General features: G+C 53.0%; 2 protein-coding genes across 9 annotated transcripts in view; one reads left to right on the plus strand and one right to left on the minus strand.

The window, feature by feature from the left end:
* The window catches only part of NR6A1 (nuclear receptor subfamily 6 group A member 1), a 254728-nt gene that overhangs the window by 66754 nt on the left and 171263 nt on the right, over positions 1-16711 (plus strand). The gene's annotated exons all lie outside the window — the stretch shown is intronic.
* The window catches only part of OLFML2A (olfactomedin like 2A), a 28952-nt gene that overhangs the window by 11337 nt on the left and 904 nt on the right, over positions 1-16711 (minus strand). The window contains exons 1-3 of one of the 2 annotated variants that reach the window (XM_054689668.1): positions 14455-14909; positions 9382-9645; positions 4216-4323 (exon numbers count right to left, since the gene is read on the minus strand). In XM_054689668.1, the coding sequence (XP_054545643.1) occupies positions 4216-4323; positions 9382-9645; positions 14455-14544 (462 nt within the window). In that variant the 5' untranslated portion in view covers positions 14545-14909. Of the gene's footprint in view, positions 1-4215; positions 4324-9381; positions 9646-14454; positions 14910-16711 lie in introns of those variants that run through there. The other variant, XM_037492345.2, reaches the window with a different exon arrangement.

Raw genomic sequence — 16711 nt, forward strand, 5'->3', positions numbered from 1 at the left:
ACAGACACCCCAGCCATCGGGCTTGGTGGCCCAGTCTGCTGAGCAGGGGCTTGCGGGTCACAGTGGGGAGCACCAGTGAGGACAGAGAGGCAAAGCATGCTGCTCAGAGACCCTGTCGTTACTCATTTTTTATCTAAAAAATGAATGAAGGGCCTCCCTGGTGGCGCAGCGGTTGAGCGCCGGGTTGCGAAGCTGCCTGCAGCCTCTGCAGCGCCGGTTCGATCCCCGGGTGCTCCCCGGCCACCGGAGGAGGATCCTGCATGGCACGCAGACCTCTCCTGCCGCCCGCTGCTCCCCTCAGCAGTGTACTTCGGTCTTTCTGCCTGCTCTGCTCCCCGCTCTGGCTCTGGTGAATTCTCTCACCCTCCCGCGCTTCTGACTATACCCAGTGCTTGTATAAATAAATAAATAAATCTTTAAAAAATAAAAAAATAAAAAACGAATGAATAAAAAAACATGGATAAAAACGAATACTTCTCTGCAGTAGCTGGGACATGGACGCAGCTGTGATCTCCCTCCATGGGTGAACAGAGCAAAAAGACACGGTACATCCACGCCATGGAATATCACGCAGCCACAAGAAAGGATGAAACGCAGCCATTTTCAACACAATGGAGGAAATTTGAAAGTCATGTACAGCAGAGCAAGTCAGGATGATAAAAACAAATACTGGACAATTCAACAACAAACGCACTTTCAAAAACTACTGACGTCAGCAAATGTCCTGCGAGCCCTGAGGTGGGTGGGTGGGGAAGGGGAGGGACAAGGAGACACACAGGGTGGTGGTGGGGAAAAGAAATTAAACAAAAAAAGTAGAGGGGCCTCCCTGGTGGCCTCCCTGGTGGTGCAGCGCTGTGAAGCTGTCCGCAGCCTCTGCAGCGAGAGTTCGATCCCTGGCCAGGGAGCTACCCACATGGCACAGCAGACCTCTCCTGACTCGCCCGCTGCTCCCCTCAGCAGTGTATTTCAGTCAGTCTGCCTGTTCTGTTCCCCACTCTGTCCCTGGTGGATCCTCTCACGCCCCACACCTCTGGCCTGTACCCCAGTTCTTGTATGCATACATAAATCTTTTTTTTAAAAAAAGTAGAGAAAAGACAATGACAGATTGGGAGGAATGGTCATAACAAATGCACAACAGTCCTAACGCCCAGTATACACACAGCCTTACGGACTGATGAGGGGGGAAGAAATGGGAGTGCATGATGATGGCACAGAATTAAAAAGATATAACGGGGGGCCTCCCCGGTGGCGCAGCGGTTGAACGCTGGGTTGCGAAGCTGCCCGCAGCCTCTGCAGCGCCGGTCGGTTCGATCCCCACTGCTCCCCGGCCACCGGAGGAGGGTCCCGCATGGCGCGCAGACCTCTCCTGCCACCCGCTGCTCCCCTCAGCAGTGTACCTCGGTCCTTCTGCCTGCTCTGCTCCCCGCTCTGGCTCTGGTGAATTCTCTCACCCTCCCGCGCTTCTGGCTGTACCCAGTGCATGTATAAATAAATAAATAAATCTTTTTAAAAAAATGTTAAGTGCTTTACTGTTTGAAAAGTGTTAATACAATCTTTTTTTTTTAAAAAAAGATATAACGGGGTATAAAAAGTATCTCCCCCACCTTTTTTCTTAGTGTCAACAGCTGTGACAGGTTCCTTCCTTTCCTCTGTCCCCGCTTTCCTTTCCTCCTTCCTTTCTTTTCCAAACTCTGTCCTTTTTCACTTGATCCTGTTTTGCGGAAAGCTCCAGATCTGCACCATTCTGCCTGCCCCGCCCATTCCTTTCACTGGTCAGAGGGTAGGCCATGGTGTAGATGGGCAGTGTTTCATGGAGCCAGTCCTTTATGGATGGTCATGTAAGTTGCTAGAAATCTTTTGCTACTTTATATTTACCTTTTAGTTTCACTTATAGTATATGTATATGAGCGCGCACACACACACACACACACACACACACACACACACACCCCTTCATTTTGTAAAATACCCAAATAGTGGTGCTCTGGGGTTTTGCTATGGGTGATCTCTGATCCTTCCTAGTCTCCAGGCCTTGGGCTGCTCTCCTGTTGGCTCCTCCCACAGCACTAGCCCCACCTGAACCACACTTTTGTTCTCCTGATTCACCTTGTCATCCCCTTGCTGGGCACCCTGCCTGGCTTTTGCCATCCCAGCCTCCTGAGAATCTACCCCTGGTTCTGAATCCTGCTGAGAACAGATGGGCCGGTAGGAGCCACCATGTTCCTCTCTGTGGACGCCCCCTTACCTAGGGATCCCCGTCACCAGGCTGTCACCCAGACTGGCCTGGTTCATGGGGCAGGACTCAGGAAGCCTGGGCAGCCTGGCAGGTATTGGCTCCAGGTGCCCAAAGCCCCAGCAGGTCTGGGGAGTATGTGGAATTCCTTTGTGTGAGTCTACTTCTTAGCTGAAGCAGGAGAGACCACAGGAGATGCAGGAAGCATCTCTTTGCTGTGGACCTGCAAAGTATCAGAATTAGGCGTCCAGAATTTCATTGATAGATATTCTGAGAGGAGAAAATGAGCTAAAAACGATGCATGTGCAGTCAGCCCTGGGTGTAGAGTCAGGTCCCAAGAGGCTGGATTCAAGTCCTTGCTCTCTGCTCCCTGGCTGGGTTACCCTGAGCTAATGACTTTACCTCTCTGAGCCTCAGTTTTGTTTTTAAAGATTTATTTATTTATTTATTTATACATGCACTGGGTACAGTCAGAAGCGTGGGAGGGTGAGAGGATTCACCAGAGCCAGAGCGGGGAACAGAACAGGCAGACTGACGAAACACACTGCTGAGGGGAGCAGCGGGCGGCAGGAGAGGTCTGCGCGCCATGCGGGACACTCACCCGGGGAACGACCGGCGCTGCAGAGGCTGCGGGCAGCTTCGCAACCCAGCGCTCAACGCTGCGCCACCGGGGAGGCCCCTGAGCCTTGGTTTTCTTGCTGGTAAAATGAGGATCATTATGATCATAACAGCTAAAAGTCAGGATTACTGAGAGGACCGGAAAGGCTCCGGATGGGGAAAATGCCTTATGAACTAGCTCGCAGAGAAGTCAGATGGCGTGAGCCGGGTTTCTCGGCCTCGGCACTACGGCCGTGTGTCAGGCTGCTGTGCGTGTGGGGGGCTGTTCTGGGCGTTGCGGGACATCTTGTGTCCTCCCTGGCCCCAACCCCAAGAAGCCAATAGCTTCTCCCCTCTCCCCCAAACTGCGACAACCAAAAATATCTCCAGATATTGCCAACTCTTTCCTGGGGAGCAAAATTGCCTCTGGTTCTGAATTGCTGACGAAGGGAAGAGATCAGGGGGATGCTGGGACCCCAAATGGCTGCCTGAACCCTGGGGTTTTTCCTTGGGCAGAGGGAGCCAGTTCCTCCCAAGTGAGGCTATTCCCCCCTCCTGCCAGGGCTAGCAAAAGGCTTGTTTCCCATAGAGCTTTCAGTGAACAGAAGCAAAGTACAGATAATGCAAAACAGAAGATAATTCACAAATCATTTCTTTGTGGCTGCGGAAATCATGTCTGATTTGTTCCAGTCCCAACAGACATTTCCTTCAGATCCTCTGGCTCAGTTATGTGAAATGAGTTAACATTTCCTAAGATTACAAGAGGAAAGGGCAAAGGAGGATACCTTCAGAGCCACAAGAGAACCTGGCACACTAGGTGCACAGGAAATATTGGTACAATGGAGAAATTCAACAATTGTTACCCTTTTCCCTGCTGACTTGGGCGGGCCCATGGAAGGCACTCATCAAACACATTTTGAATAATTAAAGCCACTGTGACCCCAACCTTGGGGGCTAGTAAGGGGTTAATCCCCACCCCCACCCCGGGTACAGGATGCCCAGGTTGCCCCCTCCTTCTGGAAAGGAAGTGGGAAAGGAAGCCCCCACGCCTGCTCCTGGCAGCTGCATGTCCCCAGGCTCCCCACAGCCCAGCAGAGGCAGGATGCAGGAAACAGGCAGACGCCAGGCTGTGCCAGCAGAGAGGCAAACCCCGACGCTCCAGCCTGACCCTCCATGCTCACCCTGCCTGTCCCTGTCCTTGGGGAAGTCCCTGTCACCCACCCAGCCTTCCAGTACCCTCCATCTCTCTGCCAGCAGCTCCCTGCTGGGGACCCGCCTCCGGTGGCCACCAGGGACTAGCCAGAACTGCCAGACCCCTTTGGACACTGGTCTCACTCCCAGCACCGTATACCACCTTGGCCTCTGGCTCGAACCCCAGCCCTTACCTCTTCCAAGGTGTCCATCTGGGAGGCCACCTTGCGGATGTAGGCATGCACTTTCATCAGGTCCAAGCTGTACAATGTGCCCTCCAGGAGATCCACCATGGACTGCAGCTGCGGGGAAGGCAGAGGCTTAAGGGACAGGCCCAGCGCAGGGTCAGGCACAGAGGGTGCAAAAGGAGCCCCACCACAGCACAGAAGTCCAGGTGGCCTGCTCAGGCCCTCCGTGCTTGCGGGACCCAGCCTGCTAGCAGTCACGAGAAAAGCAACCAATGTCATCTTTACGCATTTCCATGCACCGATGTCATCTTTATGCATTGCCATGTGGTGGGCACTGTGCTAGGGGCTTTAAGGAGTTAATCCACTTCATCCTCACAACCACCCTACCAGTGCACACCGGAGTTGCTCCCCCACAGCCCCTGGCATCCTTCTTTCTCTCGAGCCCACCCCCAGCTTTGTCGTGCCCCCTTGGAGCAGCCTGCATCCCTGAATCTTCAAAGGGCTGTTGCACCCCAGAGCACACGGGAACGTATTCTGTCCTCCTGGGCAGCCCTTGGGTGATGATCTAACTGGTATCGGCGTCTAAGAGCCCAGCTCCCTTGCCCCAGTAAGACAGCTGAGCTGTTTCTCACTCTCCAGCGTCCCCTGGGGCTGAGGCTGGCACCTGGCCAGAGATCACACCCTGGCTGGGCTCTATCCCCTATTGGGGGTTCCCGTCTCCACTTCGGTACCAGTTTATTCTAAGAAATCACCTGCACATGAATCACTCGCCTCAGGGTCTGTTTCGAGGGACCCAACCTAAGACAAGGTTTGGCCAACTTTTATCTTTATCTGACGGATTGGGAAGCCACAGCTGGGAGAGGTGACGTGACTTGTCCAGGCCACCTGGCTGTTTGGGGTAGAGCTGGGAACAGAACCCAAACCTCTTTCCTGTCATGCAGGATGGCTCCTGTCTTATGGGCAGATGGGGAAACTGAGGCCGAGCGAGGACTAGGGCTGGCACAACAGGTCAGTGGCAGACACTAGGTCTCTATCACCCAGCCCAGGGCTCTTCCCTGCAGCTGCCCCTCTCCTCCCCTCCCTGCCACACCTCACAGGGCAGGACACTTCCGTCCAGATGACCAGGATGCCAGCCAGAGCATCAGGGAAACTGTGGCTCAAGATTCCAGTTGGGAAACTGGCTCTCCCTGGTTTTGCAACCCTCCCATGTGGCCCCCTCCGGGCGCTGCATTTCCTGTGGCCTGAGCTGACAGTACGCCTGTCTGGTCCCGACCAGCTGTTTCCAAAACAGATTCACTCTCGCTCCCCCAGGGGTGTTCCGGCTGTTTTAAGCCAGAGAGCTCTTCTCCCATCAGACTCTGATCTCTAAAACAGAAATGGGGGTGAGGGGGTGGAGGTGGGCTCTGATGGAAGCAGGGATGGGGACTTGACTCTTTCTGCTCCTCTGCAAGCTTACTCAGGCCCTGAGGGTTGCATGGCACCCCTAGGACTTTGTGGAACACACTTTGAGAACCACACACTTAACCTCTTAGGTGTCCCAGCTTCCTTCTCTGGGAGACTGGAGACGGTTGTGGTGAGGAACGGGGCTCAGCACAGAGTGGGTGCATGGCAAGTGCTTGGGAAGCAGCCTCCGGGCTTCCCTCCGCTTTGGCCAGGGTCTCTCCACGGCGATATAACTTGACCTGCCTCCTTGCTGGGCGTGTGTGCTCCCTGCTGCCGTTCATGTGCTTGGCATTCGGGCCCTCATGATCAGCCCCTGCCACCCTCCTTGACCTCAGCAAATGTTTACTCTGGGCCTAAGGATGGTGATGAACAAGACAGACATGAGTCTTCACCAACACAGCGAGTAACACACAGGTGCTCAGATCATGAATGATGGGGGGCTGGCCTTATCTGGGAGCAGCTGTGGATTAGGAGTCTGCCAGGAGGAAGTTTTGTTTGAGCCGAGTTCTGAAGGCGGAGCACAGATCAGGCAAAGGTGGGTGGCAAGGGAGGGGCATTCCAGACAGAGGGACAGCTTGTTCAAAGATCTGGAGGGGAGAGACGTGGCATGTTGGAGCCCTGCTTCTCAAAGTGTGGTCTGCGGACCAGTGCCGGTCCAGACTGCTAGTTACTAATCCGAATTATGAAATGTGAAAGGGGTTCTGACAAACTTTAAGAATCATTTGACAATTTTGTATCAATTTTGTAACAATTTTGTATCTGGTAACTCCCTAAGTAAGACTTGGGGCTTGTATTTTGAATGTCTGCTTTCAATTTCATTTCATTTTTCTAATAATTTTTTTTCAAAGTATTTTTTACCAAAGTATTGGTATTGGACAGAGTTTTTAAACAACAGGTCTTTGGACACAGATAATTTGAGAAGCAGTGTGTTGGAGGCATTCATAGCTGCTGTGACAGAGAAACTGCGGGGAAGCAGCCTGCACCAGACAATGCCTTCATTTCTCCTCTGACAGACTCCTACACATCCCTCAAAGCCCAGATCTAATATTATCATCTCCTCCAGGTTCACATGGTACCTGAGACATCCCTTGGCCCGGCACCGATTGCACTGTTGAGGTCAGAAGCTGTGTTCCCACAAGCCTGGGGGTTCTAAAAGGGAAGGCCCATGTCTGGGTCATGTCCAGAAAGAAAGGGAGTGAAGAGGCCAGGGGCAGGCCCTTGCAGACAACCTTCCCAAGAAAAGGGATCAGGGATGCCCTCCCTCCTCTTCAGAGTCATGCAACTAAGGCCAAACCACAGCTGGAGAGCTTAGCTTGAGGAGAAGGCTTGGGGTAGAGGCAAGGGGTGGGTGGAGGGTGGTTGTGCCAGCCCTCCCTTATGGGCTTCCCCTAATGTCCTCCCCTTGGGACTCCTATTCCAGCCTCCTGCTGATGCAGGGAGAGCCAAGTCAATGGGAGAGGCCTCTGTCGCCTTCTCCTCTTCGACTTTTCTGGGTTCCCCTCAGGTATCAGCTCCCCTCAGGTATCAGTTCCCCTCAGGCATCAGAGGGAGAATATCTTCTCTTCCTCTCTAGACCCACCTGCTGGGGCAACCCCACCACCACCCCACTGCAATCCTCTAAGGCTGACTGAAAACCCCCAGGCCATTGCACATGGATGAGGTCTAAGGGACAGTGGGATCCTGGCTGAGAGAGCTGCCTAGTGACCCTGGCAGTGGACATGGGGCCACAGCAGAGATTTCCTGGGGTCAACCTGTAGTGCTGCTAATTTCTTGCTGTGTGATCTTAGTCGAGCCATGATCCCTCTCTGGGCCTCAGATTCCCTCAGAAGTAAAGCCGGGTCCAAAAGTTCCCTCTGCAAAGGGTTGTGGTAATGGTAAAGTAGCTAGCATCAATAGCAAGGTTTTGTGTATCCTCGTGTCAAGGCTGCTTAGTTTAGTTATTGAGGAGCAGATTTGAGTAGGAGTTGGATTTGTTCTGGAGCTGAAATCTGGCTACGGCCTTGGGGTTTGGAGTCGGAGGACCCTGGCCAGGCCCCAGGGAGGGCGATCCAGCCGCTGCCAAGTTGTCAATAGGCCCTTGGCTTAAAATTCAAACACCCTCCCTCTAACTTTGAGAGTTTTGGTATCCATTCAGTTGTTACAAAACTAAAAGTGAAGTGAAAATTTTAAAGGAAAGACTTTTAGCCCAATGCCCAGAGGCAATTATTCAGTCTGCCTGTGTGTCTTGGATGCAGAGCTCCTGACTATCTTCGTTGCAGGCCATCTCAAACCATGAGCCACCCTGGAACACAGAGACGGCGTTTCCTTCTGGAGCAGGGAAGGCTCAGCACCCACTTTAGAAGATGTAGACCCCTTAAGCTCCGAGCTCCTCTCTTGAAAAACAGCCCCTTGGGGTGCACGTGCTGCCCAACCCTCATTGCAGCACCCCGTGGATTCCAGAGTTGGGAGAACCAGTGCAGGAAAATGTGGGTGCTCTGGCCACTGTGAGTAAAAAAGGCCCTTGTCTCTGAACCCGGAGGCTGGGTTCTCCTGTGGCATCTGTGACACTGGCAGTGAACTGGTTAGCTCACCAGCAGGGGAACTTCTCAGCCACCTTCACAGTTCTTGATACCAAAAAAGGCAAAGTAGATACTCATATGTTTGAAAGACATTATAAAAGAAAAAGATGTTGTCAAAAGACACTAAGTAGTCTGTCCCTTTACAAAAGGAGGACAGGAGCAAGGTGGCTTAGGAGCTATGCATTAGACACAGCAGGACCTGGGTTCAAGTCCCACCCCCCGCCCAGCAGCATGGACTTGAGCACGGCACGGATGGCGCAGAGGGGCCTGATGGCTGTGGGGTTGTGATCTAGGCCACACAGGCCAAGCCATGGGTCCTGCTGGCAGGCCCTGGCCTGGGCTGTGTCCCCCAGAGAGGGTGTTTCTTTCTAATCTGCCAGTGGTGGAGGGAGTGGTGGTACAGCCTTCCCGTAAAAGGATAGTGTAGAGGTTCTGTGTCACTTGTGGGAGCTTGGGCAGGTTACCTAATGTCTCCAAACCTTAATTTTCTTGCCCATGAAATGAGGACAGATCCCCTATTTCACAGAGTGGTTTAAAAATTTAGAGAAATAATGTGTTTAGCATGACATCTGGCCTGCAGATGGTCCTTGAACATGGGAAATGTTACTACATTACAGACTACAGAACGCCACAAAATTTACAATTTTAATACTATGCAGGTCGCCCCCATTATCTGAAAATAGAAGGTTCCTATTTGGTGTGATTCAGTAGGTCATTGTTGGGATCTGGGAATTTCAGTACCATTAATTAATATGAAAACTTTTGTGCATTTCCTGACTCCCCAAAACAACCTACCAAATCATACTGGATAGGAACCCTCTATTTTCGAATAGTGGGGAAATCTGTATAAAGGTGCTGACAGATGACCTGGTTAGGGGAAACAGGGGGCACAGGACTAGATGCCAGGGGTTATACTCAGCAAACATCAGAGAATCCTGCCCCCAAACTGGCCCAAAGGCCTTGGGCAAGAAGCGGCACCCCCCTCAGGGAGCCTCTGCTTCCTCACCTGTAAAAAGGGGTGATAACAGCCTCTGCCCTGGTGTGTGTGTGTGTGTGTGTGTGTGTGTGTGGACTTTCCATCAGGACGCCTGGCGCCAGCCTATGCCAGGTACTCCCTATGCCCAGCCTATGCCCAGCTATTCCCATTCTGCGCTCACCCCAGAAAGTCTACCTTGAGCAGCTCGGGTGCCTGCTTCTTGAGTTTCTCCATCTTCCACTCGTTCTCGCAGGGGTTGAGCGAGGAGGGCGGGGCGGTGCAGGAGCAGCGGCAGTCGGTGCCCGAGCTCACGGTCTCCACGGTGTAGAAGTCCTCCACCCGCGCCCGCCCGCTGCGCACCCGGCTGCACGCGTCCTTGGCCAGCGGCCGCAGGATGCACTTGCAGCGGCAGTCGGAGCCCTCCGAGGTCATCCGCACCTGGTCCTCGCCGCCGAGTATCTGCAACGGGGGCTGGGTGAGCCGGAGCTGGGGGCAGGGGAGAGGCGGGAGAGAAGAGGGAGGCGGAGGGTGGCACCACCCGGCCCGCCCGTGACTGGGGAGGAGGAGGGCCGAGAAGCCAGTGACACTTGCAAGGAGATAAACCCCTTCACAATAACAGAAACAAAAGGTGAATCGACACTGTGAGAACCGTCTGGCCGTTCTTCAGGTGGCTAATCATGGAGTTACCATGTGACCCAATAATTCTCCCAGGTATATGCACCCAACATTTGAAATCAGGCTTTCAAACCAGGAGGTGCATGCAAATGTTCACAGCAGCGCTCTTCACACTAGCCACTGGGTGAACACAACCCATGTGTCCTTCATCCCGTGAATGGATAAACACGCAGTATATCCATGCGAGGGAATAGTATTCAGCTGTGAAAAAGGGATGACACGTGCTACAATGTGGATGAGTCTTGAAAACATTATGTTAGATTAAAGAAGCCAGGCACAAAAGTGAACCATGTGACCTCAAAGAGATTATATAACCTCTTGGAACCTCCAACCTGCAGTGACGAAATGCACCCCTCTCTGAACCTGACCTCCTAAGTGAGGACCGAAAGAGGTAAGATGACCTTACCTCTAGTTTTTAGCAGTTTCCCTTCAATCCCACCCTGGAGTGTCACACTTTCCAGATGTGGTCACTGGTCACTGGGGGCAGCAGAACTTTGTGCCCCCAAGAGTCAGCTCAGTGAGATCATTGGCAGGTGCCAGGCTCAGTCACTGCTTCTATCCTGCCTTGCCCTGACACACCAGCTGGTTGTGGGCACCCCAGCCAGCAGCTTCCCCTAGCTGGCTCAGCCAGCCTACCCCGGGCTCCAGGCTCTTGGGATACAGCTGTTCGTGGCCCAGTCACACATATCCCAGGCCTCCTGGCTGCTCTTCTCTCCCTGAAGCCATCTGGACCCAAATGAGTTCATGGCCCCCTTGGGCCTTCCCCGAGTGTCCCAGCGCCCTCTGGGGAAGAGTGGTAGCACTCTGTGTCTGCTATGAGCCCTCAGACACTTTTTTGAGTGTTGTGGCCTCTTCCAGACCCTCAGTGACAGTTGGAGGTGTAAAAGAACTAGATCAAGGTGCATCGACCTTCACAGTCATGGAAGAAGCTGGCATGGTAAGCTCTGAGTCCAGAAAAAGATACCCAAGACTGCTCACCCCTCCTCCCCCAAGTAGGGCACATCTTTAAGGAGGAGAAGGGTCCTGCAGGGAGAACAAATCAGTAATGTGAGTACAAGGGCCTGGCACACTGGGGGCCTAGAGGCAGATCATTCTGGCTGGTGCTGTTAGAGAGTCTGGGCTGGCAGGAGGCGACGCTGCGGGTGGCAGAGCCCAGATCCTGGAGGGTCGTGAAAACTGGCGGAGGATCTTGGTTTCTTCCTGGAAACACTGGGGAGGCCCGGCAAGGGTCAGCAGGAGAGAGCCAGGGTTACATCTGCATCCTGGGAAGCTCACTCAAACCTGCTTGGTGGGCAGACAATGGCTGGAGGGGGCAAGCCTGGGGTAGGCCCTGGGGAAGACGTGACTGAGAGCTCTCTGAGCCTGGGGAGGTGCTGCACGCTGGTTAGGCACACAGTGGGCCACCTACAGCTGCATGCTCTTGAGTGGATTAATCTCTTCTCTGCCCTGCCCACCCCCCCCACCGCCCACGTTCTCTCCTCTGTAAAATGAGGGCGCTACTAGTGGTCCCCAACAAAGGGCTGTGTGAGGAGATGAAATATCAGTATTGTGGCGGGGCCAGTGCCAGGGGCACACGATTACCCAACAGAATTAGCTGTTGTTACTACCCGCAATCCTGAAGGCGGTTGTTTATTTCTGTGTCTCTCCCTGGGGGTATATTTGTAGATATTCTAGGCAGCGCCCTACCCATGAGGAAACTGAGCCCTGGAATCATTAAGTGACTTGTTCAAGGGGTGGAATTCCAGCCCCTGGGGGTGAGGAGGGTGGGGACATGGATAGCTCTGGGTGGAAACTTTTTCCTGGGTCATCTGTGGTCCGAATGTGCTCTGGGCACTGCAGGGCAAGGCTTATTATTATTATTTTGTTTTCAAAGATTTATTTATTTATTTATACAAGCACTGGGTACAGTCAGAAGCGTGGGAGGGTAACAGAATTCACCAGAGCCAGAGCGGGGAACAGAACAGGCAGACTGACGAAGTACACTGCTGAGGGGAGCAGCAGGCACAACAGGAGAGGGCTGCGCGCCATGTGGGACCCTCTCCGGTGGCCGGGGATCGAACCGGCGTTGCAGAGGCTGCGGGCAGCTTCATAGCCCAGCGCTCAACCGCTGCGCCACTGGGGGAGGCCCATTATTTTTTTTTTTTTTGAACAGGACAGATTGTATTTATTTATCTTAGCTTTTCTTTTTTCTCTCAAAATTTGTTGATTTGCCAACACCTTCACCCCTCCACATGTACACAGCTTCACTCTCTCTCCACCTGTGCTCCCAAGCCAAGACCCTCTCACCTTCTCTCCCCTAATCCTCACCCCCCAACCCCTCTAGTAACCAGTATATTTTTCAGAGTCTAAAAATCATTTCTGTTGTGTTTTGCCAGTTTGTTTTCTTTCGTTATTTATATTCTGCAAATGAGTGAAACCATGTGGCAACTGTCTTTCACTTTCTTATTTATTTCACTTAGCATCATCACCTCAAGATCTAGGACTGAACTTAACAAAGGGAATGGAGGACCTATACAATGAACATTTTAAGATGCTGCCAGAGGAAATAAGACACGAAGAAATGGAAAGATATTCCATGTTCACAGATTGAAAGGATAAACATTGTTAAAATATGGTCATATCACCTAAAACAATTTACAGAGTCAATAAAAATCCCATTGACATTTTCCAAGGAAATAGAAGAAATAATTATAAAATTTGAATGGAACCACAAAAGACCCCAAATAGCCAAAATGATTCTGAGACAAAAAAAAGAAAAATGGAGATGTTGTACTCTCTGGTGTCAAACTATACTACACAGTGATAGTAATCAAAACAGTATGGTATTGGAACAAAAAAACAGAAACCAGGGTAACTGGAATAGAATAGAGAGCCCAGAAATAAACCCACACAAAGATGGACCATTCCTCTCTGACTGCAGGGCAGTTCTCCAGTGCCTGCATGGGCTGACTCAGGCTGGGGTCTTGCAGGTTCCATAGACTGTTGCTACGACATCCAGTCAGCCTTCTCTTCGAGACTTGTGGGCACTCTTCCCAGTTTGACTGGATGCCTAGGCACCCCTCCCACTCCCCTGGGTAGGGCTGAGAGCTCAGTGGGTGGATGTAGGAGTGTTCTGTGTGGCCACCCCTCTCAGCAGCAGCCTCCACATCACACTGCAACATTCCTTTCCTCCTCAGATGAGGTGCTACATCCTGATGGGTGTCCAAGGGCTGATGCTGGCCAGGAGCTAGAAGAGGCCCTGGCTCCTAGCCCCAGCTGCCAGGAGCCCCCTTGGGAGCCCTACCTCCTGTGGTTACTCCTCCTAGGGGCTAGACTGGAGGCAATCCCATGGTGGGGTGCCAGGCGCAGGCTCAAATCCCAGCTCCCACATCGCCTACCTCCTGGCATGGCCTCAAACCCTCTGAGCCTCAGCTCTCCTCTGTAATATGGGTAGGATAACCTTCCTTTCCTCATTAGCTTGTCCTGAGGCTGAAAGGAATCCACACATGCAGCGCCTGGCACAGGGTGACTACCAAGCGCTACCTGCTATTAAAATCACTGCCAGTAACATCCTCTCACATTCGCACATTATTTTCAGTCTCTCTACGCTCACAACACAACCCCTTTTTAGAGAGGAGAGAGTTGAGCATCAGAGAAGGCTAGGGGCTTGCCCAAGGTCACACAGCAGTCTGACTCAAAACTTGGTTTACATGGTGTTCTTCCCATGGCCACCCAGAGTCACCAGACCAGGGTTTTTCTACCAGCAAATGAACCTCATTGGGTCATGGAGGTGAGGGGGTTGCCTAGAACTGGGGGTCCCACTGGGCCTGGCCTACCCTGATCTTGGCTTGAGCACTGGAGATGCTGCCAAGTAGGAAAGTCCCTGCCTCAGCCCCCCGATCTGTCCCTGCAGCCTTCTTGGCACTCACAGCTGCCAAAGACCCCCAAAGTGTGGGTGGTTTGTGCTAAGGTCCCTAGATATTTTCAAAGAAATCCCACAAGGAGATGGTGAGAGGGTATACTGGAGATTTTTCTCAACAGATGGATAAATCTGGTGAGGATGGGGGAAGAAAGCAGGTGGCTGCAAGCAGTGAAATGCAGAAACTGGACAGATTTATTGTGTCACCTTGAGGTCTGGTCTTCCCCCCTTCGTGGCTAGCCCAGACTTAGGGTGGCAGGACATTTCCTCCTGCAGGTAGAGACCTCTCCTATAGCCCACTGCCAGCCAGACACCTCCTCCAGGAGGCCCGCAGGCACCCAGATTTAATTCATCCTAAACGGGACCCGATGTCATCTAAGCCCTGTCGACCTACCTTCCTGCCCAACCCAGGCCTCCCAGCCTCCTTCTTACTTTTAACAACCTGTTCGTCGTGGTTTTCTGATTCTTCGTCCTGAAGCTTTCCCACTTCTACCCTTTGCTCTCCCCTCCGGAGCCACAGCCCGCGTTCAGGGAAACAGCGTTCACTGTTACCTGGACGACACAGCAGCCCCCTCTCTGCTGGACTGAGCTTCCCTAAACCATGCTTTGATGATGTCACTCTCTTGCTCTACAAACCTCCATGGCTCCTTATCACGCCCATGCATTCTCAGCTGGGGGATGTGCCTCGGAATTACCTGGGGTGCATCTGGAAAATGCAGTCGCCCTGGTTTTGCTCCACATCCCCTAGATTCAGGCTCTCTCAGGCTGCCCCAGACTATCGGCATGGCAGCGTTCTCCAGACTCCTCTGGCTCCTGTCGAGGATGTTTGAACACCCCCAATCTGACTCTCTTGGGCCTCCATGTTTGAGTCTGTCAAATGGGGAGGAAGGTTGTGTAAGACCCTCGCTATAAGTGCTGGGCAAGGGCTTTGGCACACAGAATGCTCCTTAGGGGTTCCTTCTGGGTGCTCCAGCCAATGGGAGTGTTGGGGCAAGACCTTCCCGGCAGAGGGACTGGCAGGGGTTCGGGGGTATCCGGCTAGGCCCCACACTCTGTGTGTGTGCAGAAGGTGGACACTTACCGGGCAACCCTTGCCTGTTCCAAGCCTCTGTCCAATTACACCCACAGGCAGAACCGCCGGAGCAGAGGCCCAGCAACACCTATGCCCCTGGGGCCGGCCTGACCCAGAACATCGGATCCAGCCCGGGACAGCGCGCCTGCTAGCTCCAGCTCCTCCTGCTCCACTGGCCCAGCTCCCCAGCCTTGGCCTTCCTTCTGTCCTCAGCCTCCTGCTCAAAAGCTGGGGCAGGCCAAAGACCCCCCCAATCCCTGAAAGCAGCCTTCTCACAGATGGGGAAACTGAGGTAGAAATGGAGACTTCTCAGCCATCTTCCAAGATCTCAGCAAAAAGCGGGGTCCTGGGCTGGTGCCAAGCCTGGGTGTCAAGTGCTTACACGTGTGTCCATCCCAGCGTCCACACTAGACACCCCTTCAGAAATGCCAGAGGAGGTGTGAACCCCCTTCTCCCACTCCCAAGCTGGACAAAGCACTTCCTCAGATGGAAACACCAAATCCTGTTTAAGGGAGACCTTGCCATGAACATGAAATTAAAACAGGCTGAGAAAAATGCTGGTGGTGATCACAGGATTCTGGGGTGAGTACTGGGGTGAGCTGCCCTGTACCCCTGAAAGTGTGAGGGGAGGAGAGGCTAGACCTCCTACTGGGGAAAGCTGCGGAGGGGCAAACTTAACCTTTTAGGGCCTAGATAAGCTTCAAGTTCCTTGTCAGCCCTCCAAAGGGCTTCTCCCCAAGCCCCGCCACCAAGAACAGACTTGGAGCGGGAGGAGGGTTGTTATGGGAAGGGAGAGGGTGATAATGAAAACAGCTCCTTCTCCGCAGAGCCAGCAGGAGTCCGGCTGTGCTGAGGAATGCGGAGTAAATTCACCCATCACTTGATTTTTATTTTTCCCAGCTGGCTGCAGCGGTGCTGGGTGGGAGGTGTCTGGGGGAGGGCTGCGTTCAGTTCCCCAGCTGCTTTATCCTCCAGATTCTAGGATGGCCTCCCCACCCCACCAGCCCCAGCTTGCCCCTGGACAGCTAAACACATACACACACACACACACACACACACACACACACCCAGCCTAGCAAGTGTTTGGCTGACTCACTAGATAAACAGCTTGTTGGGTTTTCTTTGTCTGCTTTGTTTTCAATGCAAGCCCCCCCACAAGCTCCACGGCCCTCTGCGGGCTCAGAGGATGCCAAAGACCAACTATTACTCCCAGTTAGAGATGAGAGGTGCAAAGCAATAATCAGGTTACCTGGGTTTGTGCGTGTGTATGTGTTTTCTTGCTCTCTTATTCCCTTACCTGAGTCAGGCCAGGGAATCCTAGAAGGCCACACATGGAAGGGAAGTTGGGGAAACTTTGTTTTTCAGATGAGAGAACTGAGCCCAGAGACAGGCAGTGGTTGCCTCGGGTCACACAGCTAAAGAACAGCAAGTGGGCAGGCCCTAGGTTACTGGGTTACAGGCCCTAGGGTACTGATGCTCAAGACAGCTGCCCCTGTGCCCGAGGTTCCCCAACCTTAAAATGGGAATGACACCCATTCCCTCCTTGTTCCCAGGACTAGCCCACATGTTTTCATACCCTGAGCTGAATCTTCAGCTGAGCGTCTCCCATCACTCACATACCTGCCATGCACTTAGTGGTTTCCTCTACCTGCCCGGCTGGGAAAGAGGCTGGACACGTCCAGCCAGGTCACTCCCCCGCTCTCATGCTCAAACAGGGCCTCCCTCCCTCCCTCCTGCCCTTCTCTTTCTCGGCCTCCTACTTCTCCTTAGGTCTGTTTCCAGAACCCCACAGGGGTTCCTGCTCAGACTGACCCTGTCTCTACATTTTGGATCTCACTCCCTTTTGGGGTGCCTGGGGTAAGAGTTCAGAATCACAGATA

This window comes from Talpa occidentalis, unplaced genomic scaffold, assembly GCF_014898055.3.
Source record: "Talpa occidentalis isolate TD23 unplaced genomic scaffold, MPIMG_talOcc4v2.1 talOcc4.7, whole genome shotgun sequence".
Classification (NCBI taxonomy): Eukaryota; Metazoa; Chordata; class Mammalia; order Eulipotyphla; family Talpidae; genus Talpa; species Talpa occidentalis.